The sequence below is a fragment of the Oculina patagonica genome, chromosome 12 (assembly GCF_052425735.1).
Source record: "Oculina patagonica isolate OP01 chromosome 12, crgOcupat, whole genome shotgun sequence".
In the NCBI taxonomy this organism is placed as follows: domain Eukaryota; kingdom Metazoa; phylum Cnidaria; class Anthozoa; order Scleractinia; family Oculinidae; genus Oculina; species Oculina patagonica.
The window spans coordinates 3,133,346-3,156,839 of NC_135769.1; the positions used below are offsets into that span (position 1 = coordinate 3,133,346).

Sequence of the window (23,494 nt, forward strand, 5' to 3'; positions counted from 1 at the left end):
GTACTTACTGGCATTTTTTAGCTTCCCTGTGCTTCTGATCTCTAAAGACATCCTTTTTGATAAAATACAGTTATTGTATTATAAATAAAATAGTTTAACCCCACATATAAGAACCTTTTGGGGTATTGAGGAAGCAAATTTCTGCCAGAAGGTTCTTAAATCCCTAGGTTCTTACACGCGGGTTTTTACTGTACGCCAAGGCCGTGCCAAAGCACTTTAGTTTGTTTTTAACACCCTAAAAGATCCACTATTTGAATCAAGTAACCCAAAAAAATACTTGCCAAATCTTCTTACCAAAAAAAATCCCAGAATCGAAAATTTCAAACCCAAAAAAATCCTTCGATCATTTACAAGCCGGAGTACCCCCCTGGGCACCCCGTAGGGCTTTCTGCTTAATTCACTTCAAGTGCCTCTGGCCTTAGTACCCCTCACTCATAATACACACTACAGATACAACAAGACTATTAATATTATTTTGTTTATTTAAATCATAAGTGTGTTTAAAATTAATAAATCATGTTTAGCATACAAACAATCCTGTCCACAACATCTGTGACCAAACTAGAAAGCAATATGTTTTTTAAAGTCCTTTCTTTACCACTATAATGGCAATAAGAACATTAAGTTATGCCAAAAGTTAGCCTGTGTAACTGACAGCCAATGCTAGATGAAAAGACCAACCGGCGTTCTCCTTCACTGCATATTATAACTATTTCGCAAAACCAACACTTAAATCATGCAACGACAACTGCCAACTACACAGCCCAACTTGACGTTAACAATAATATTGCAACTAGCAACTTTAAACCAATAAATTACAGCAATTTGAGTGTTATTTAAATGAAAGCCATGGTTAAAAACATTCCTTTGATTTCTCAAAGAAATTTTTAAAAACTACTTAGAAACAGCAAACTGTTTAAAATGTGCCACTGAATAAAACTGACGCATTTGAGATAGTTTAACTAGAACAAAAGCATCCAAGATGTTTTTCAGTGTTCAGGCTGTTTTCTGTATGTAGTAACTACCTAATTACTAATACAATTAATTATAATAACCATGCGTGATCAACTTGTTTTACTTCCTGATTAAAGATAATATCAACTATATGCGGCTTTGCCTGTATCAAAATAAAACCTTTTGACTTTCTTTCTGTTTTCATTGCACTTCAAAATGTGTTATAATACCTTGCCATGAGAAATCATGTCACTTAGTATTCATTACGTAGATTTAAAACTTGATAAGTGCTTGATTTTCACACTACTAAACCTACAAGATTAATGATATCACTGCAGCTTACCATACACAAATAAAATATACAAATATCCCCTTAGATCTTAAGACCAAGATTGTACAGTACTGAGCTATAAAACTACTTCAATCAACCCAAGCTATGACTATTTAAGGGTTTTTTTAAAAAAATTTCTTGAATAATATATCAGCACGAAATGGTTTCTAAGTATGCTTAATGCATGCTACATATATTTATATATCTAGCACGAGTGATACAGCACGATGGCAATGAAAAAGGCCTCAAACAAAAACAATTTATGATAGCAAAGACCACTTTTCTGTCTTCATGCAAAACATGCATTAAACTACAGAACACCAAGCTTACAATTGGCTTTGAGCTAGTTCCCTTTTTTGAAACAAAGTAAATTGTTTATAGTATATAACCGGAAAAACTGGTTCTTTGCTATCCAAACCCGTTTGATACAGGTATCTTTGTTTCTAAGAACTTTTTGTTTGACAACAATTATCTAAATTAGATACGTTAGTCTAACAATACATCTTTGCTGGCTCATCAATGTCACTGAAGCCTTAACGAGGTAAGCAAATAATATGACTATTATCACTTAGTGTGTTCTTTTGAGAGTATATAGCATACAGCATCAGATTTTAAACTCTCTTAGTAGACGCTTATTGTCAAAAGTTCTGTGCCACTATATTTTTGAAATGTAAAACATATATTTTTTTGCAGACATGTACGTTTTATACCGCTGGGTAATGAATTTAAAAGCACTGACATAATAAGAATTTTAAAGTTGTCCAACTTACAGACAGCCAGTAATCCACCTCTTTGAGTCTGGCTATTTGAACAAGTTACTTACTTATAGGAGTTTGTAATATAACAGCAGAAAATAACATCCGGCTTTTTCACGCTATAAAAGACTAGGCTCCACCCTTTTTTGAGTCCCAGAAATAATAATTGGCAATATAGTTTGACAATTGCATTGTGATATTTTTCCATCCGTCTTAAAAGAAAGAATAAACGCTTTCTGCAGCTGGGGGTAACTTGAAGGTACTCTTCACTAAAACTTTTTTTATGTTACGGGCTATACTGAAGACCAGAAATGGCAAGGTATGATGAAATTAGCAATATAGCCATGTTTGAAGCCACTGACATTAATTTAAAGAATGGATTTTGTTTGGTTGTTTGAATGCTAAAACTTAAGAGAATTTGTAGAAAAACACTGTTCAAACATTGAAATCACCATAACATTTCATTTCAGGGGGCCCAAATCTAACATTTTTATCTTGCTAATTTCATCACAGCTCTTTTTTAATTTTTGATACTTCCTAAGTCATACAATCCATTATAACAATATTTTAATGAAAAGTTCACGTGTCCCCAGTCACAAATGGCCTATTAGATCACAAGTTATAAAACCATGTTGACTGTTGGTGAAAGATTTATGTGAAGAGTTATGGGACTCAAAAGAGTGAATGGAGGTGACACACATTATTAAACAGGGTTTTTCTTTTCCTTGGGCAACCAACGACTTTCTAAAAAGCTTATGACCTACTACTTCACTGCCTGTAATGCTGATTCTCAGAGGAAACAACCCTGTGCTTGGCCTTTTTAGAATTTCTGGCAATTTCTCAACCTGTTTCTTTTGTGTTATAGATGTGAGCCCTACTTGAAAAGAAAAACCCTGATTACGTAAGTATTATACATGTTTAAAACTTGTTTATGATGAAGTCCAGACTATTGTTTTTTAACAGCTAAGTCAATGTCAAGATTATATACCATCTCCTATAGGTGTGATCTTGGCAACTTCTGTTTCTCCAACCACTTCTTCGACGACTTCTTCCTGAATTATCACATCTGGCTCTATCTGCTCCTCGTTTAATGCCTCCTGAATTATTTCCACTGGGTTGATTTCCTGCACTTGGACATCTGCCACTTGTACATCCACCACTTCTTGACTCGTTTTCTCGACCTCGGCGCTTATTTCTGCTTGCACAGTGATACTTTCTTCCACGACACTTGCATGACTTTCTTCTGTTGCACTGAGTTCAGACGATTGTCCATTAGTTTGTACTGTACCAGCGGTTCCGGTGCCGACAGACACTTTGTACAGGGAGTCAGTCATGGTTCCAACTGACGACATCACAGCAGCCTGGTCGATACTGTTGCCTGGCAACTGCTGGTTGTTTTCGGTGTTGGTGCCCACCGTTGTTTTTCTAATTTCCTCCGTTTCCACAGCAACTGACACCCTGGGTGGGAAGAACTGACCGGGCATTGGCTGCATACCAGGTGGAAAGGTGTTCATAGGCCTTGCTAGGCCTGCTGTTGTTGCAAACGGCATACCCATGCTTGGAATGGGACTGCCACCCATGGTGTTGAGAAAGGTACTCATGTGCGGAATTGTGGCACCGGAGTTTGAAGCAGGAACTGCCCCTGGCATTTCTGGATGAACATTGGGTCTGACAGTTGCCTCACTCACAGCAACTACTGTTGGTTGATTTGGATCTTGAAGAGCTGGAGCTCTCTGTAATGCGCCAACCTGAGTTACGTCAACTGTGCCTCTCTTGGCCGGTGGCTCACCTTCTACATTGCCTCTAACCTGGGAAGCCAGTGCTGAAAGCATGGAGGACATAGGGGTGCTGGTTGGAGGCAGGTTACTTAGGTTTGCTAGCATTTCAGCAGCAGAGGTAGTTCTTTTCCTACCCCTTCTTCCTTTAGGTTTCGGCGAAGCTGCATTTTTGCCTTTGGGGTCAGCCCCACTAGGATCACTTCCACCCCCAGGGGCAACAACAGCAACAGTTTCAGCCGTCACGCTCTCTGCTATTGGAACTGAAGCTACAACTGTATTGACGCCAGGGCTTGGTGCTCTAATAGGAGTGGCCACGGCACCTCTCATGTCTGGAAAGGCTTGGACTTGACCACCAGGGCCCGTCATGGGCATGGGTGCGAAGAATGATACACCCTGGCCTGTTCCCTGGATACCTTGCATAGGAGCAATTGGTAGAAGGGTGGAAATGCTGTGCAAAATCTGACCGTCTTTGGTCATTGTTGGTGCCATGCTACTAAACGTCTGCATTCCGGGCAGGACCCCAGCTTGGGACGCTGACAAAAATGCACCCTGAGGAGTCATGCCTGGTATAAGTCCCTGCATCCCAGAGAAAGGCATTCCAGCTACAGTGTTTGCCTGTACACCAGGCAAGGTTTGGCCCGCAGTTACAGGCATTCCGTGGAGTAAACTCCCTTGAATTCCTGGCATTGTCATGCTGTACAATGTACCAGATCCCGGTGGCAGTCCTTGTAGAATAGTTCCCTGAGGACCAAGCACAGACATTCCGGGAGGAAAAGTCCCTTGTGTTACATTTGTTGATGTGACAGGAAGACTTACGAGCTGAGGCGTGGAAGCAGGCGGCTGTACAAGGGGCTGTGTGTTTTGGATAACACTCGGTGCCATGGCTGAAGCGGCTGGATTCACTTCTACTGTGACAGCAACTGGACCTTCAATGCGAGAAGTATTTGGCATAAGAGCGGCGGCCGCCGCGGCTGCTTCGACGCTGTTTAGCGATGCGACCTGGTTCACGGCTGCGACGAGACTTGCTTCTGGACTTAGACTACTCGATTCCATCGGTTTTATCACTTGTGCTTGCTTGTTTTTGATGCCTTGTATGACCGCTTCACTTACCCCCTTCGCCTGAGGGGTTGTTGACCGCTTTCTGATACCTAATCGCTCACGCCGTCTTCGTTGTCGTTCACGATTTCCTTTCCGAATTATCTCCAGTTGCTCGTTTGTCATGGTTTCCTTTCGTTTTCGTCTCCATTCGCGATATCTCGCCCTCAACGCTTCAATTTGATCGCTGCTCATTCGTTCTTTTTGCTTCCTTTTCAATTCGCGTTGTTTTTCCCTTCTCGCCGTGACCTCATCGTTAGAACCGTGCATTCTCTTCTTTTCACGCTCTCTAAATACTCGCTTTGTCGCGACGTCTTCGGGTGATTTGTCAGTTTGTCTCTTCGGGTCTCGCGTTCGCCGTTTCTTTCCCTCTGCCTTCGGTTCTGAAGTTTCTTCGAGTTCTTCAGTTCCGTTTTCTTGAGGTTTTTCATCGATAACTTCTACCTCACTGGCGACAACGAGAACGCTGCTTTCATCTGAAGCGCCATCAAAATTTGAGTTATTGTCGTGACATGGTGGCGAAATGGCGTTGTTTGCTGAAGAGACGGTGTCCGATGAAATTAGCTCGGCTGCCGCTTCTTTTCTCGATTTTTGACGCGTTCTCGTCGATCTTTTCGGTCTTGTTACCTTGGGAGTTTCTTTTTCTAATTCTTCTGGTATTTCTGTCTCGACTTTCAGTGGTAGCGTCACTTCTACAATCGCACAGCCCTCAGACAGCAACTCAAGATCATGGCTTGGGTCCACGTCGTTACTGGTTGTCGATGGCGCTTCACTCTGGCGTGACATCCTTAGTTTTTCGCGCCTTCGTCGCTGCCTTTCTCTGTTCAATCTTCGAATTCTTTCCGTTCGACTCTCGCCTGATGTTTCTGCGATGGATTCCAGTGTGTCTGTCTCCTCGTTACTCCCTGTTGCATCCGTACTGTCATTAGCTTCGCTATTCATTTTTGCACAAGATATCGCATATCAAACCATCCAAAGTATAAACACGCCAGAAAGCAGGACTACGTCACGCGATAAACTAAAGGCCTTTCGACCAAACTTATACTTTTCTAATTCGCACAGATCAAAAGACAAATCTTTGAAGAACTGCTGTTTGCTTATTGGGTGCGAATTCGAAGTACAAAGGGCTTGAAAATAGACGATTTTGGCGTCTAGGTGGCCATATTGGGAATCAGTCAATCAAATTTTTGAAACCTCGGGAAGAGACGAGCCTCGATTTCATACCGGGGTGTGACGCGCTTGTTGAATGGCAGTGCATTGTCACATGTCTAGGAAATGTATCAGGAAAGCTTGCTATGAAAAATATTTAACATAAACTGCTGTGATCTCAATACTTTTACAGCTTGTGTTATTCCTTGTCTTAAGAATTACAGCTTCTCTATCGATTGCCCGATTTAGCAAGCGAATCGAATGCGCTGAAGTTATGTGACGTTAGAGCGTGATATTTCACACTTGGTTGGTTGACTGTTTTGACATCCCCGACGCGACGTAACGAAGGATTTGTTATCTTCTCGCCCCCGGCCGGATGTTCACATACTTTGGAATGAATTGATCATGATAATGCGATTTTGCGTGATCTTTTGCCAGATCTCTTCCCAGATTCTTAAAGCAGCACAGAGAGCAATTACCCACGATCGTTTTTTGCCGCATGAAAATTTCCAAACTTTAGTACCTCAGGCTATAAGAGTTTAATAAAAAGTTCACGCATAATGACATTGCGGTCAATTGTCTTTTTTGTTATCCTATGAAATTGTGCATAGTGATTATATCAGGTATCACAAGCCGCTTGTAATTGTGTGAGTGTGGCGTCCCTAGCAGATCGAGAACCAATAAGAGTTCTAACAGGGTATTATGGGGTCATGACATGAAGTTCAACATCACAGATCGAAATCACAGCTAAACGTGTTAGCAATTATTGAAAGAGAGCTATAAAGTGATCTTTAGCACAAAAGTGCCGTGGAATTTTCCGGAATTTTATCCGGGATTATGCTGAGGGTCTGTCAAATCGTTTTGTCAAAACGGCGAAAACGTGAACGCCTGATCGCAGGTTAGGGACTATTAAACAAGGATAAAACCTTGCGTTGGCACTTGTCCAGAAGATGACTAATTATCGTAAGCAGTTTTGTTATTTGATTTTCTCTGGCCAACCCGCATGAGAAATGAAAAACTCTTTATGCCGCCCCATCCCCCCCCCCCTCCCCTTTCCCTGTTATGTTCCACCCTATTTTCCCATGAGGACGTTCCCTCTCAAAATTATCCGATTTTTCTAATCATATTTTTCCTTGCACATTATTTTCTTTTGGCGCCAAACCAAAAATTTATTTAGCACCAGAGAGTTTTCAAAGTGCTTGATTGACCTTTCTCGCCAAAATAACCAAAATGCCCGCGTTTCCTTGCCAGCGACAAACAAATTTTTGCGCATGCGGGCGTATTCACGCCAACCCACACCTTCAAAATACAACTGATACGTTGAATAAATTGAAAATGTGAGTGTACATTGAGCTGGAAATAGAGAGAATTCTTGCTTTTAAAGGCAGCTATGTCCATGAGAGGCACTCCGCGAGGTTCAGATGAGAACCTGCAGTACAGTGCTGCCAGTGATAGCTTTTGGGACGTTGGAAATTTCAAGCGGACAGTCAAACGGATAGACGATGGTGCAAAATTATGCGATGAGTTTATGAAACTTGTGACCGAAAGAGCCGACATTGAAGCGAAATACGCCTTGAAATTGAAGGCTTGGTCCAAGAAATGGGAAGAATGTATAAGAAACGGCCCAGAATATGGCACAATGGAAGCTGCCATGCGAGGCACTGTAAGCGAAGCCGAGTCACGAGCCGAGATACACATGCTATGCCGTGATAAACTTGTAGACGAAGTGCACGAGGCGATAAAAAAGTGGAAAAACGAAAACTTCCACAAGGGAATCTTTCAATGGAAGGAAACTAAAGAGGCTGAGGATGGATTTACCAGAGCTCAGAAGCCATGGGCAAAGCGACTTGCCAAAGTTGAACGGTCAAAGAAAGCGTTTCATAGTGCTTCGCGGAACACAGAGCAAGCTCAGAGGTTGGAGAATGAAGTCAGCAATGACACTGATCCGAAATCAGCTGATAAGCTGAAAAAGCTGCAGGATGCTACGGAAAAAGCGAAACGAGAAATGGAAAAATGCAGGGAAAAGTACGAGTTACGTCTGGACGAAATCACTTCCTACAATTCTCAATATGAGCGCGACATGATTCAGGAGTTCGAAAAGTGTCAAGAAAACGAAGATAAACGACTTGTGTTTTTCAGAGACACTCTTGTACAGTATCACAAGTGTCTGGATATTTCAGAAAGCCCAGAGTAAGTATTAAAACGACGTCAATTTCCTTTAGTTAATTCGCGTTTATTTAGGAATTTTTGGGATTTTTGTTATCTTCGAAGCCGTTGTGATTTTGTGTTTTCCAGAATGATCCTGTACAAAACTTAGTACTAATGTACATTTAATGCTTCGTTATTACAATTTTAACACGTGTCGTTAATCTAGATTATTATTAGCTTATTATTGTACAAATATTTATCTCATGTTCCCATGCAAAGGAGGGTTTAAAAAATATTTCATACAAAAGTTCTTTTTGTTGGAATTTGATTAAGTTTCCTTACAGGAAATCAGTGCCTTTGTTCTGCTCTTATTGAATTGAATTTGGAATGAAGTTTATTCAACATCAGTGTTTTATTTGAAAGTGAAAGTTCTCAAAACGACTATAGGAAGTTAAATGCTGTATTTAATAGCTCCCTCTCATGTTTAACCTTTCTTTGAGCAGTAATTAATTAATCCAATCATGCCTAATTCCATTAAGATGTTAGATGTCAGCTCAATATACTTCTGTCTTTGTAAAAAGTAGCTAATAAACTTGCAAATATGTATGTGAATTTTGTAATCTACCAACTCTTATGCATGAGGATGTGCACTTGTAGATTAAAAAATAATCCATCTTGTGCATATGGCAGGTATAGAATTTATAGAGCCAATGTAGGAAGCCAGCAGCATTCTAACATGAATTTGTTCACATTTTTAATTCAAAGCACATTAATGCTAACTTGCCACAGTCACTGAGGAATGATTGAGCCTGTTTTTGAATTCAAGCTGTATTGGGTTTGATGTAGTGATTATATGAAAGACATATATATGAACTGCAGATAAATAATAATAAAATGAATGATATGATCCTCGCAGCGTGTAAGCAATAGCAATAAGATTGCAATTTTAGCCACTGCCTAAAAAAAATTTTGAGGCATTGTGTGCCTCGCCCTACCCTCTCCCCCCGCACATTCATTTTTTTTTTTCACTTCAAGCTCAATGGACTCTGCGAAACAATAGGGACTGCTCGTAGTCTAAGGCATTGTAGCCTTATTGCTTAAATTGCTTACACACTGCGAGGATCATATCACTCATTTCATGTATTGTGTTTGTTAATTTGCACGCATATAGAGGGGGGAGGGGACAGGGCAGTCTGAACCTCCCACTTCCATACCTCTTACTTCCGCTTCCCGTACCTTTCTCTCCCATTTTCTGCCCTTTCCATAGTGGTTCTCTCCTCTTTGTCACATTTCTTTTGCAAAATATAACAAAATGTTGCAAAAAAAATTCAATTTCTCCCGGTTCCCGCCACCTTGGGAATCAGGGCTGGAGACTAACTTTTTTGCTAACCAGCCTATTGGCTAGTGACAGCTTTGATTTCACTAGCCAAAACCAATTTTCTACTAGCCAGAATACTCAAGCTAACTTAGGTTTGGGCAGAGGCACTTTGCCGTCTTCACTGACTCTGTTATTGTTATCTTTAGGGTTAATTTTAGGTAACTCTTTGATAATTTCAGCTTATCCACAGTCTTTGATAATTTTATATGTGACGACAGCTTACTTGTGAGTTCTGTTCTCTCGGATTTGGTTTTGATGTATGGTTTTCTTTCAATCAAATTCCTAGAATTTTAACTAGCCTTTTGGTTAGTGAAAGCCCAAAACCTACTAGCCAAAACTGCGTTTCTACTAGCCTGTGGCTAGTTGGCTACCATTAGTCACGAGTACTGGGAATCCTGCATCCCACCCTCTCTTCTCCTGCCTACCGCCCCATTTCTCCTGTGGTCCCACCCTCCTGTCCCCCTCCACTATAGAAAACACTTGAAGTTCCACAATGTTGAGGTGTTTGTAATGTTCTTGTTTTAGCTATAATTTGATGTGTTTTCTCTTGAGTAACTATACATGAGCTATTCCTAAAAGACACAAAATACAAGTCCCTTTGTTTTTGCAGATTTGCAGGTATTTTTGTCAACATGAACTTAACGTTCCAGAAAGCAGATGCACAGGCTGATCTGGACTGGTGGTCACGTAACCATGGAACAGGCATGCCACAGAATTGGCCAATGTTTGAGGTACATGAATGTGTTGTACTGTAACTTGCATGATTTCCCCCTTGTACAGTCAAACCTCTTCAATGCAGACATCATTCAAAGAGGCTGCGAAGAGTGTTACAGGCACAGTCTTTATGAATTTTTGTCACTTTTGGATCAGGCGAACTGTCCATTATAGGGCTGCAAATAACAGTTGGACATCGGACACTGGCTGACCACAATTTGCCAATGTCCAATAAAATTCAAACTGTGGTCGTACAAAATGTCTGGACAACTTTTTTTTGCTTTCCAGTGCAAACACCAATGTTCTGCATTAACAACGCATTATAGATAAGCAGGTTCACATATCGAGCAATACTGTTAATAATATGATGTCGAACCTCACATTTGTTTTGTCCGATCAAAATGGTGACTTAGTCAGACGCATGTCCTTTCAAGTGAAAAAATTATTTGCGGCCCTGTAGGTGTCCCCCTTGTATAGTCAAAACTCTTCAATATGGACACAAAAGGGACCGGGAGGTACAGAGGTAGAGTTTATGTGAATTTTTGTCACTTTACTGTCTGTTATAGGGAGGTATTGCGGTGACTGCAAGGAGAGGCTCGACTGTATTTTGTTTTCAGGTTTACATTCAATATTTTGACCCTTTCAATGAAAGCAAACCGTTGTCCATCATTCTGCGTTCTGCAAAATACCCCTGCCGTGTCATTACTTGGTTTCAGTTTACTTCTGTTAACAAGGCATCCTTTGATTCAGATCAAGTTTGCTACAATGCAATCAGAAATAATAATTATTGTGAAGGTGAAATTATATGAAAACCTGTTAGAAACCCTTATAATGTTTTTATTGTTGCTGTTTATTTTTGTTTTTTCTTTGTCGACATAATCCAGATAGTTTCAGAGAGTTGTGTTATAAATTCCCTGTCATTATTTTATTTCACTGCATTGTCACTGTTATGCCAGACATTTAGTAAAGTCAGAAACCCACAAGGGTTGAAACATGTAACCGTTTCCCTGCAATTCATATTGTACATTTAGGCATTCCTTTCCATAAAGTACCATATTTGTAAAATCACGAGAAAGAACGTAGCCAATTAAAATTGCAATATTTGGGTTAAATTCGCAGGGCGTGCTAGCTCATGCTATATGGTAAAATTTTGTTTTTTAACCAGCTTGGTTTAATAAAATTTAAATTGGTTAAATTCTTCTGTTTCATCGTCATTCAGTAGAAGGAGAAGAAGAAGAAACTAGACAGAAAAAGCAAAAGCTGAGGGCGTGTAATTAATTAATTCAGTAGTCTGGAGAACTTCAGTTGAATACATTAATGAGTTTATTTACAGTAGTTTCCATTAGTAGTTTATGGCATTTAGGTCAGATTTCAATTTCAACTCTTTGTTTACTTGGCAAAACTGAACATTCAATCGCTGTAAACGCGTGTTACATATTTCAACCCCTTATGAGTTTCTGGTATAGTTTAATCACAGATAGTTGTCAATCAGTGAGGACAAGGTGAAATACATCCTAGATTTTCAACAAATTGTAGTCATCCACAGATTTATCTATGATGTCCCAAATTTGTTGAAATATTTAGGATGCAACTGTTCCTGTTTCAAGCTTTGTTACATATGTTAGATACAAATGTTAACATACTTTATTTAGATTTATTAACTGCACACAGTCCTAGCGGGGATGTAAGAATGAGTAAATACAGTCAACTCTCGATAACTCGAACCTTCAAGGGAAATTGAAAAAGGTTTGAGTTATTGAGAACTCGAGCTATTGGGAGTTAAGAACAGATGGCTGGAAATAAGGAAAAACAGGTGTTAACTGTTTTGCTATTCATACTGTTTACATTTTAATCAAATTCAATTAGCATACAAGGAAGTTGAGTGAAATAGAACAATACATTTTTAAGTCGCTGTTTAAATCAGAAGGTAACATATCATGAAACAAAACAAAGCAAAGCCGCACGAGAAGTCCAGGTACTGCGAATTTTGCAGGTTTGAAAGAGAGAAATGCCAGGCTACTGCAACAATGATCATGCCATTTACTTTTTGAGAAATAACCAGTTACAGTGTAGTTAATGCCCCGTGACACCTCTCAACTAATCTATTACTATTGATTATTCTTTGAAAGCTTTCTAAGGTTGGATTTGAAAGAATCTGATCAAACAAACTAAACATCTGTAGCACGTCAATTGCATGGCACAGTTTGTGTTTTGAAGGGGCATTTTGGGGCGGCTCTGACTCGGGTACATTTTTATTTAAAAATAATTTCAATGTTTTGGATTACAGTACACTGTTTGTTTTGACTTGTCATGTATTGAAAGTTATGGTTCGAGTTATCAAAGATAAAATTATTTTGAAAATTACCTGAAGGGAAACAAAAATTGCTTCGAGTTACTGAGGGTAAAATTATAGTAAATGTATGACAAAAATCCAGGGGAAATCAGTTTTGGTTCAAGTAAGCGGAAGGTTCGTGTTAGCGAGGGTTCAAGAAAGCGGGAATCGACTGTTTAAACCATTATTTCAGCTGTTTGAGTTCATAAGTCCTTGGCAACTGATTCGCAATAAGAGATAAGATCATGTTACTAATAACAATAACAATAATAACAATGTGCCGATCACGATTCAGATTGTTAACCACAATTTGGTTACCCTAAATAAAATTAGTACCAAGAATAATGTGTGTGTTGAAATCCTAAGGTGGACACAGCATAAACATGCTATCTTGTGTAACCCTGGTCCTGAAAAAAAGGAGGCAGGAATTTCCTTATTGCCAGATCCTTAATAATGTTATTGCTTTATCCATGCTTAGGAATGGAAATGTCCCATTCAAAAGATACACAAAAGAACATTATTGGGAAAATGTCCAACAAATCAATTGAAACATGACGTACTGCTTCAGAAACATATCAACAGGAATGCCAAGCTCTGAGGAGCCACGTAGTGAAATATTAGACATTCATGGTGAACATGATTTTGTTGGAAGCAGTGAAAGAACAGAATCAAACAATCTCATTAGTTTTAACACAGATGAATGCTTTGTTGATGGAGTTTTTTACGACAGCATTGATTCAAAAACTAACTGTAATGCAGCGATTAACAATGTTGTGGATATTGGAGAACGGACACGAGATGGAGACTTCTCAGCCAGTGTAGAACCTGTAGAAAGTGTACATAGTAGCAGTGGTACAGAGGTGGTGTACTGTGAAATACTGGATGTGTCAATTAGAAAGGAGGTAGTTAGTGATAGTAGGTCACAGGACAACCAGCTTTCAGTCCTAGCTTCTTCACAGAGTTGTAGTGAGGAAGTGTTAGAATTTGGTAACATAGAGAAGAGCAGGCAGGCAGACTTAGGTCAGGTAAGAGACTGATAAAGTTATTTAGCTGGGTGAGATTAGAAAAATGGAAGCATGTGCTTGTAGATTAGGTTATTTATTTATTTATTTTTATAAATTTATATTTTTATTAATTTTTATTAATAGCATTGTTAAATAAATTAACTTCTGCCCCTTTGCAGTATAATTCATTGTGGTGCATTTGCTCTGTAATTCTGAGATACACAGTGCTCGAAATTAGAAAAAAATCCAGGTTGTCCTTATGGCAAATGCTGGACAACCTTACCCCTGAATTTGGTTGCCCTGCTGAGGGCTTGGTTGTCCATATTAATTTTTTTTTTAATTTAAATTTGTTCTCAGGCCATGAAATAACATTTTATTTTATTTTACAATTCACAACCGTGTGAAACAGCTCATCCTTAACAAAACTGCAGGATTCCTTTATAACAAATGAACACAACACTTTCACTTACTTTTAACGTTTAATGAAAATCTTTATTTTTTACTTTCAGAAGCGGTAAAGTAATTTTATAAATCTCTACATACACAAAAACACACCGAACTTAAAAAAGAGCTTAATATAAATTATTCCTAGACAACAGCCAGACAAGATGCATCTCAGATTACACGTGGGTCACAAATCTGTTCACTCAAAAAAGCCAAAAATTCTGAAGAAAAGATTGAAATATGAAAGAAACTTGAATAAGACTTTGCTCAGAATTGTATTTCACTAAAGATGAAGGCAAGAAATTCATTCAAAAGTGCCAAGATATTGTAAATTTTGAAGTCATGCAAATCCGCATGCGTACGTACTTATGATTTTTCAACACATGTGCACCAAAATATTTAGATGAGGTCTGTACAGTTTAGAAGACAACACGGCAAGCTTATCCTGGCTAATTGAACTTGACAAATATCCAATTAACTTAATTTTCAACCTTTGATTTTCTTTTTCTAAGAATAATTTGTGGTGGATTCCATCGATTAGAAGAGAGCTATTTTCGTGTTTTAAATTTATAACAGTAAACTTCTTTGGTTTAGTCTGTTGGATGATCACAGTAATGTAAGTTCTTTGGTTGTCCGGCGGTTTTTTCTCGGGCAACCAGGCCTTCAATTTTCTAAAAAACTGGTTGCCCGAATATACTTTTAGTTGTCTCGGACGACCGGACAACCGCTAATTTCGAGCACTGGATACATACCGTAAAATTCCGGTTATATGTCCTGGGCTTATACAACTTTAGAAGGGGTTTCGAGTCAGCTTATAAAAGTGAGGCTTATATAGGGGAGGGCTTATAAGCGAAATGAAAAAATGTTTTGAAACGAGCCACAGCAGCATTTTAAGTTAAAAAGTCATAATGAAGCAACATTTAGCCCTGTTCAGTACTGCCATCCAGCTAAGGGGGGCGGGGGGGCGGGGGGCTTATATCCGGGTGGCTTATAACTAGATGTTTTTTTTTTGTTTCCAGATAGATGGGCCTCTAACCAGGGGGGGGGGGGGGGCTTGTAAGTGGGGGGGTCTTATAACCGGAAACCTGTTTCAGATGACCTGCACCCATAGTCATCATCATCATCATTTCTTGTCTCATGTCGCTTCTTTAATTTGAAACCTGAAGTTATGTAAAATCTTGGCCTTTATTTTCACAACTTGTCAGTGGGAAGTGGAATCCAAACCTGTCTGTCCTGGGGGTTAATTAGTTAGATAATGGAAATTTTCAAACACAACAATTTTGCCTCTAGCAGTTTCTAGAACAGTTTCAGCTGCATCTACATCTATATAGGAGGGTCTTGCAAAGGGAGGCATACACCCATCACAGCAAGACATTAAAAAAAAATAAAAAGGGGGAGAGAGAGGGGGGGGGGATAAAAGACCTCAATTGCCATTTTGAAGTACCGGTAATACTGTATGTGTTTGCTGGAATTAGTTTGCAACAGTTGCACTCATGAATTATCACTATTGATGCACAATAATTGACAACAATTTGATCTGTTTTCAGGAGTACAATGAATTCCCAGCCAAGAGGCCGTCAACCACACGCAGCCTGAGCCATGAGCAAGCACCAGCAGCATCTAGTTATCCAATGACGCAAAATCATGTTGAGGACAATACAGATTACACACATCAAAATGAGATGTAAGTTTGCTTAAACAACATCCAGAGTAAACTATTGACTTCCTGTAAACAAAACTTAACATGAAATAGGCAAAAAAAACGCCCAGAAAGAACTTGCAACTCTGCAAGTAAGCAAGTGTATCTCAATGTATCTATCGATAGAATTAATTAATGCACAAGCAAACATTAACAAAACATTTTGTTTATGAAAGAGTGCAGATGGGATATCCTAAACAGCTTGTTAATTATAGTTAGCAGTTCACATGCAACTCTAATGGTTTTCTGGTTGTAGACAAGTCGGTCCAATGGTCAGTTTTCGTTACATTGCTATTTCAAGTAGAATCAGATCATGAAAGCATGTGATAAAACTCCTGGAACAAAGCTGTGCTAACGCTTGAATAGTTATTTACCGCACACATGATTGTTTACTCGAACAATGGTTTTCGACGCATCAAGTGTGCTGAAGCATAAAAAACTCTGGAGTAAAGTGTGCTTAGAATTAAATCACCGAACCTTTAAGTGTGGGGGAATATTGCAGGGTGCCAAAAGGCTCTTATGTAAGAAATCTGGGGTGCCCAGCTCTTAAAAGCTGTTATGATAGTAAAGTTATACGAGTCGCCCAAAGACAAAAGTAAGTCGCCTGTGGGCCCCGGGCTCTGCTGGAGGTGATCCTCTTCACCAAGTGTCATTATCCTCAAGTGTATTATCAGATAACATCTGTAACTACAACCAAACAATCAATAAATAGATTTCTACATGATATGAATTGAACATTTTGACTCAAATTCCAGACTTCCCTCTGACATGAGATGGAGATGAGTGTGAAAAGTTGTCTGCTATGTCAGGTTTCATTGATCGATGCAAATTTTTCAATGCCATTCTCTCTGTTCCACAGTAATCCATTCGACAATAATTACACAACAACAACAAGTGACGACTTCAGTGGTCCATCGGCAAAAGATGAGTGGGATATTGAGCCACCTCCGATTGAAGATGCTGGCATACCAGTCAGGGCTTTGTACGACTTTCAAGGTGTGGAAGATGATGAACTCAACTTCAAAGAAGGCGACGTTCTCACACAACTTTCTTCTCAGGATGACCAAGGCTGGTGTCAGGGAAGATATCAGGGCAGAGTGGGACATTTTCCTGGGTCGTATGTGGAACCACTATAAACAGTCTCTAACACTGTGGTCTTGTTCTTCAAGACTGACTGAAGCTTAGCTTAGCTTAGCTTGTTAGCTTAGTCTTCTCTTACAACCAAGTGATTCAGCCAATGGTATAATCCTAATGTTTCAGGCTAACGTTGTTAAACTGGGTTTACAGTGGCAATTTTTATGTGACAAATATATTTGATCAGGTAGATGACACAACATTTATTATTTGTCAGCAGTTCAAAGTTTAGTGCGCCAGTAATGACCTTCGACAGCAGAGATATGCACAAAGATGCATGCACAGTGTCCAGTGGCCAGAGATTGGAGACCACATAATTATGCTAATGCAATATTTGCCACATTTTATGTGATGAGTCGTCTACACAGTCAAGCAATTTTTCCAATGTGACAACTTTTATTTGTCACATATTGGTAAAAGCTAACATGCCAGCTTCTCAGCAAATATATTTGTCACATAAAAACTGGTCAATTTTCCTGGTCTACACGAGCAAAAATACCAGTATATGAGCACATAAAAATATATTGTTGCTTGTATAAACTAGCCCTTAATGTTGCAAAGGTAAAGATAGAGTATTAGTTTTGGATAAAATCAATGAAAACTTGAGTGATATCAAAACAAATAATTATTATTACATAATAGTCAATAAATTCATATCACCAGCATACACTGTAGAAGTCACATGAAAAGAAACATTCAAAATGAATTTGGGTGCAAGAACCAGTTAGCTTGTAAATATTATTAAGTTCTATGTTATGAATCCAAATTATGAATGATAGATTCAAAAGCAAGGCTCAATTTTTGCGTATCTTAATCTAGGAAAAGTTTTGTTTATAGGAATATATTGCAAATTCGGCTAATATTACAACATTCTCTTTCCTATGTTGTTCCCGGAAATACCCATTCCCCTTCCAAAGAAGGTTTGGTTTGTTAGTTTCATCACCCATACCCAAGGGTCTGGAAATTTGGGTTTATTTTCATACTTTCCTTGTAGAAAAATGGCTTTTGACCCCCCCCCTCCCCCTCAGAATTCCCAATGCCCCTTCTTGGGGTGGGATGGTCCCGGGGGGGGGGGGGGAATGGATATTTCCTGAAACAACACATTGTACAAGAACAGGACCCTGCTCAGGGCTTCAAATAGATTTGACGTAGTGGGCTGTCTGTGCATGGCACCCATCACAGAGCAATATAAGAAGCTAAAAACATCTCCCCTTTATACGGAACTGCATGATTTTTAATCAGTGATTCATAACAGGTCTTACAAAAAGCCCGCAGCCTGGTATTTTTCAATAAGACAATAATAGCCCGTTTCTAAAGAAGCTGTTGTGCTCTATATCCAGGCAAGTGAAGAACTTAGTCAATAATATCTATCAACTTGAAGTCAATAAAGGTAGTGAATTTGGAAAGGTGTTAATTTTTAAGCATCAAAAAATCACAGCAAACATTTTTGCTGTGTTGGTACATTTCCTTTATCAACTTGAAAATTAGCAGAGTTGTTAGAGTGTTATTTCTACTTAACTAAATGGGAAAATACATTATAGATATAGTTTTTTATACAACTAGTGCACCACCATGTTACATTACAAGTTTAACATGAGATTTAATATCATAGACGATACCTGAAATTAGGAAGGTGGTAATTATGTAATCATAGAATTAATAATCTCAGCATCGACTAGAGGATAGGTAAAAGAGTTTAATGCAGCTGGTTTTAAACTTGTTTATCTAACCCCAGTTGTTCAAAGTATGGATAATGCTATCCGCGGGATAAATCACTTTCCAGTGGATAGCGAATTAGGTTTTGTATGACAGTTATCCACTGGATAGTGATTAATCCACCCTTTGAACAACTGGGCCCTGAAACTGGAGGAGAAGGGAAACCACATGAATAAATTTCTGAAATGCTCTTGAATGTTTGTAGAATATGTTCTTGTTATAGATTATTGTTAAATTCCAATAAGAAGCTTGGGGAGGAAGGGATTCTAATGATCAAAAAGAATTTTGTCTTAAAGTTATTAGTTGGGAAGGAAAGGTGTGTCTGGAAATTAAGTTACACACAAGAATACCACTTGGTAATACTCTTGGAACAAATGAAAATGTGCATCACATGTCTCAAAACTAATCTAATTCAGGTCTTCTTACAGTCGAGAATTTTTCACCAATTTTTTTTTTTTTTTTTTTGGGGGGGGGGGGTTGTTTTTCGGGGACGCGGTCTTATTATCACTATTTTAAAGGCCAATATCAGCAGACAAATTCTCCAAACTGGTCTTCTTGTATTTTTAGTAGTACTCAGTGAGAGATCTAGGGGAGGGTTTATAACCTTTACAGCGACAATTAAAAGGTGAAATGCAGAACTTTTTTTGCAATCGGGTGCTTTCTCAATCCAGGTCTTGCCACAGTTAATTCTGGTATATAATGGTACATAAAAGTGTAAGGGTTTGGGAGTCGGGGTGGAGCGTCCCCATAAAAACGTTTTTGAGTACCTCCGCGCCCACAGTCAAGGTGGTCCCGTTCTCCCGGGGGCAACTCTCCGAAAATTTGGGCGGAGTGTGTGGCGCGCTTTCTGAGATTCCCACCCTATTTCAGACCAGACCTTACCCAGGAACTGCTTTGGTTTGTGTAAACATTTTAAATGGGATACAAATTACCGAAGGTTTAAGAACGCACTTTTCAAGGGATAAAATAACAAAAAAAAAACCTTGTTTAAGACCAAAATTTCAGACTAAAACGGCTCAAAAATGATGACCTTTGAGGCGCCATAGCTTTTGTAAGGGAGTAAATTACTTATTATTCTCAAAACTATAAAATAAAAAACTATTCTTATAAATCGACCTAATTTGCGTTTTACTATTAAAATAAGTACAAAAAGAAACGTAAGCAACAACGACGCATACGCAATGTTGTGCGTGCAATCTCTTTGCAGTTGCGCGCTTGTTTCAATATTCTTTGTTTCGCACGCGATTTACAGGGAGCCGCGCCTCACCCGCCAAAAATTTGACCCAGCCTTGCGTGATGTCCGGTGACGTAAAGTAACAGGATGTTGAATGAAGGGTATTCCCAGAAGACTGTTTAATTTCGTCATGTTAACGACATGTGACTTTTATATGCTTACTGCTCGCTTTATACGGACGGACGCGGCACTTAAAGCCTGAGAGATTTCGGCTTTGGAAAGATACTAACCAGCCCGTTGAAAGCAGAGTTGTTGTTGTAGCCGATCCTGAGGTAGGAAAATTGTATTGTTATTATTATTTAAATCGAGTTGTTGTGAAATCGACGATGATCGTAGAGGCGAAACACGGTAAAGAATCCAATATAAGTCTCTTTCGTTTATGAACTGTTATATTTGCTTGTTTTCCGTTATAATATAAACATCATTCTATCAATACGATTGAAATGTTATAAGCTTTCATACTACTCCTTTCCATTTGACATATTGATGACGTAATAGTGAAAGCATGAAGCCGGGTCTATCGTCTATGAACTGTGAATACGAAAAATCAATTCAGAAGAAGGCGCAATTCTGAGAAGAATGAATTTTAACATTTTCTTCATTCTCGATTCGCAAATCTTCGTAATATTTGAAGCGTGGATCGCTTGTTGAAGAAAGACAATGAACTGCTATGTCAATGGATGTCATGCTGAAACAAAAGCGCCCGAAAAAAGCCAGTTATCATTTTGCAATTCCTTTATCAAATTGGGCAGCCAGCCGAAACATCATTCAGACTTTTCAGTAGAAACCTGAGTGGAAACGTAAGTTAAGTAGCGGCATTAAGCTGGGAAACAAAAGCCATTGTTTGTTTTTAAGCTCTGACAAGTTACAATCATTTCTACAAAAGACATGTAGCGTATGCATGGTATGTTATTTGCATTTCATTGTCTCTTAATTAAAGCAACCACACTGGTAGATTTATACTTCCGTTTATCTGAAATGACGGCATGCACGCAAGAGAAAAATATTATCTGACAAAAGAACGCCATTCTAGAAGCTGTATCAACAAACCGATAGCAATTCTTGACCTCTGGCTAATATTTTAAATATTTAACCCCCAAATTAACCAGCTAATTTTAGAAAGAAAACTCCGAAGTAAAATTTCCTTTCTCATTCGAGTTTCTTTCTTCGATCAATGTATTAACAAGTGTTAACACAACAAGTGTTGACGGGTTCAATTCTTTGTCAAGTTGCAGTTGGATTTTTTATTTGTTTGTTCGCCTTTGCATATTTTTTTTATTAAGTCACATAAAAGTATATCTAGTGATAAAAGAGGGTTGTTAAAGGTGGGCTTCTGGTAAAGGGTATTTTCGTGACCCGTGATCAAACCTTTTTATTTCGCGTTTGTGAAATGGCTATTTCTTCCTTGTGAATCGTGGTTTCCATAGTAGCCATGAACCGTGATTTTCCAACACGTTCTCTTAAATCTTTCATTTTCAGTGAAGCGTTAATTACCCCCCCCCCCCCTTAAGCACCCTCATAAAAAGCTGTGTCTATCACATAACAAGTATGACGTACACAGGTATGACGTTTATGAATAAATCTGTTTCCCTCCAAGAGACCGTTCATTATTTTGAAGGGGGCTGATGCGAAATGGAGGCAAGCCATGTTTAAATTTGTTTTAATTTTTCTGACACTCTCCTTTGTGAAGCACATTTTTTGCTGACCTTCCTCTACCCACTCTCTTCATTGACTATTCAATATGTGTGCATAAATTTATGCCCCTTCCCCGCTTTGTCCCTACATAAAAATCATTCCCCTCCCTCTATTTGCACCAGCCCTCACCCCTCCCCCCTAAGTAATGACCGGTCCCTAACATTCGTTCATTAAGGGGGAGGACCGGTACCTTTCCCACCCTACTGTTAGTTGGGGTGTGAAGCCTGTCGTTTGAAGGCTGAAAACCAAACATAAAATTACCCGCGAGATCAAATGGGTAACAAAATACCTACTAGAGTAGGGTTGCAGTATATTATAGTCACAAAGCACTGACGTCATCTTTTATCGCTCATTCATTTCTTGTTGTCCTTCCATTTTTCAGTGTGAAGTAAGAACCCAACAGCAACATGCAAGAGCACAAATTTACGACGTTTTACGAGCCGTTCAGAATCAAATCTGTGGAGAAAATCAAACAAACAACGCGAGACGAGCGAATCAAGCATTTGAAACAAGCGAACAACAACTTGTACCTCTTGGACTCAGAGAACATTATGATCGACCTGCTAACCGACTCGGGGACTGGGGCAATGAGTTCGGAACAGTGGGCAGCGATCATGCTTGGAGACGAATCGTACGCAGGCTCCCCGAGTTACCGGAAGTTTGAAACGGTTGTCAAGGAGATCTTTGGATACCGTCACGTGATTCCTACACACCAGGGGCGCGCCGCTGAGCGCATTCTTTTCCGGTGTTCTGTAACAGAAGGGGATATAGTGCCTAATAATGCCCATTTTGCAACCACTCTGGCCAACATCGAATCGCAAGGAGGCAAGGCGATCAATTTTTTGACGCCTGAAGCAATGGAGCCAAGTATAGATGTTCCATTTAAAGGGAACATGAATATCGAGAAGCTTGTAGAAAAGCTGTCGACATGTAAAGCTAGGATTCCGCTTGTTATGATCACCATAACTAACAACATGGTAGGAGGTGAGCCCGTGAGCATGGAGAACATCAAAGCGGTTTCTAAACTCTGCCGCGCGCATGGTATTCCGCTGTTCTTTGACGCGTGCCGTTTTGCTGAAAACGCCTGGTTCATCAAGATCAAAGAAGAGGGCTACGCCAACCGCACGCCTAAAGAAATCGCACGGGAAATCTTCTCTTACGGCGACGGCTGCACGATGTCAGCTAAGAAAGACGGGTTGGCTAACATCGGGGGATTTCTGGCAATGAACGACAGCGAGCTTGCCGCAAAATGCCGCAAGGAACTCTTGATAACCGAGGGGTTTACAACTTATGGCGGGCTTGCCGGGCGGGATCTTGAAGCGATCGCGGTGGGATTGAACGAGGTGGTTGAGGAGGATTACTTGAGTTATCAAGTTGGATTCGTCAAATTCTTGGCAGACTTGCTCGTGCAGAATCACGTGCCCATTGTCACGCCACCTGGCGGTCACGCCGTGTACATCGACGCAGGAGCGATGCTTCCTCACATTCCCAGGGAGCAGTTCCCCGCGTGGGCTCTCGGGTGCGCGCTTTATATTGAAGGTGGAATCCGAGGGGCGGAAGTTGGCGGGGTGATGTTAGGAAAGCCCAGCAATGGCGAGGAGTCTTCCTCTAAGGAAGAGAATGCGGAAAATGAAGATTATGTTGAGGATGACGACGTGTTTGAAGACGAGGTAGAAGAGCATGAAGAGTTGTTTCGCCTGGCCATTCCTCGCCGCACCTACACCGAGTCTCACATGAGGTTAGTGAGTTGTTAATGTCGAATACCGTAACACATGTTACATAGGATCTAACTTATGTGGGTTTACGTGCTGGGAATTGATTTTGCGATTTTCGACTGAAAAGGATACAACTATAAGACAGTACAACGTATTCGTTATCCAACGTTAATTGTACATCGATAATATTGTTTGGTTTTTGAAAAACTTAATCGAATG

At 39.6% G+C, this 23,494-nt stretch overlaps 3 protein-coding genes across 3 annotated transcripts in view; 2 read left to right on the forward strand and 1 right to left on the reverse strand.

Annotated features, from left to right (window-relative positions):
* Positions 1-464: 464 nt before the first annotated feature.
* LOC144633610 (uncharacterized) lies at positions 465-6,105 on the reverse strand. The gene has a single exon (XM_078492455.1). The coding sequence runs from the start codon at positions 5,853-5,855 to the stop codon at positions 3,021-3,023; it is 2,835 nt and encodes a 944-aa protein (XP_078348581.1). The 5' UTR covers positions 5,856-6,105; the 3' UTR covers positions 465-3,020.
* Positions 6,106-7,349: 1,244 nt separating this feature from the next.
* LOC144631798 (protein kinase C and casein kinase substrate in neurons protein 2-like) lies at positions 7,350-17,720 on the forward strand. Its single transcript, XM_078490361.1, has 4 exons — positions 7,350-8,252; positions 10,199-10,319; positions 15,630-15,766; positions 16,641-17,720. The coding sequence occupies exons 1-4, from the start codon at positions 7,453-7,455 to the stop codon at positions 16,915-16,917; spliced, it is 1,335 nt and encodes a 444-aa protein (XP_078346487.1). The 5' UTR covers positions 7,350-7,452; the 3' UTR covers positions 16,918-17,720.
* Positions 17,721-19,976: 2,256 nt separating this feature from the next.
* LOC144631781 (tryptophanase-like) overlaps positions 19,977-23,494 on the forward strand; it is a 4,796-nt gene continuing 1,278 nt past the window's right edge. Inside the window, exons 1-2 of the mRNA XM_078490337.1 lie at positions 19,977-20,137; positions 21,943-23,298. Of these exons, the coding sequence (XP_078346463.1) occupies positions 21,968-23,298 (1,331 nt within the window). The 5' untranslated portion in view covers positions 19,977-20,137; positions 21,943-21,967. The remainder of the gene's footprint in view (positions 20,138-21,942; positions 23,299-23,494) is intronic.

Coding starts and splice junctions, on each gene's coding strand:
- LOC144633610 (XM_078492455.1), bottom strand. CDS start 5,855: ATGAATAGCGAAGCTAATGACAGTACGGATGCAACAGGGAGTAACGAG.
- LOC144631798 (XM_078490361.1), top strand. CDS start 7,453: ATGTCCATGAGAGGCACTCCGCGAGGTTCAGATGAGAACCTGCAGTAC. Junction 8,253..10,198: donor GATATTTCAGAAAGCCCAGA/GTAAGTATTAAA, acceptor TTGTTTTTGCAG/ATTTGCAGGTATTTTTGTCA. Junction 10,320..15,629: donor AGAATTGGCCAATGTTTGAG/GTACATGAATGT, acceptor ATCTGTTTTCAG/GAGTACAATGAATTCCCAGC.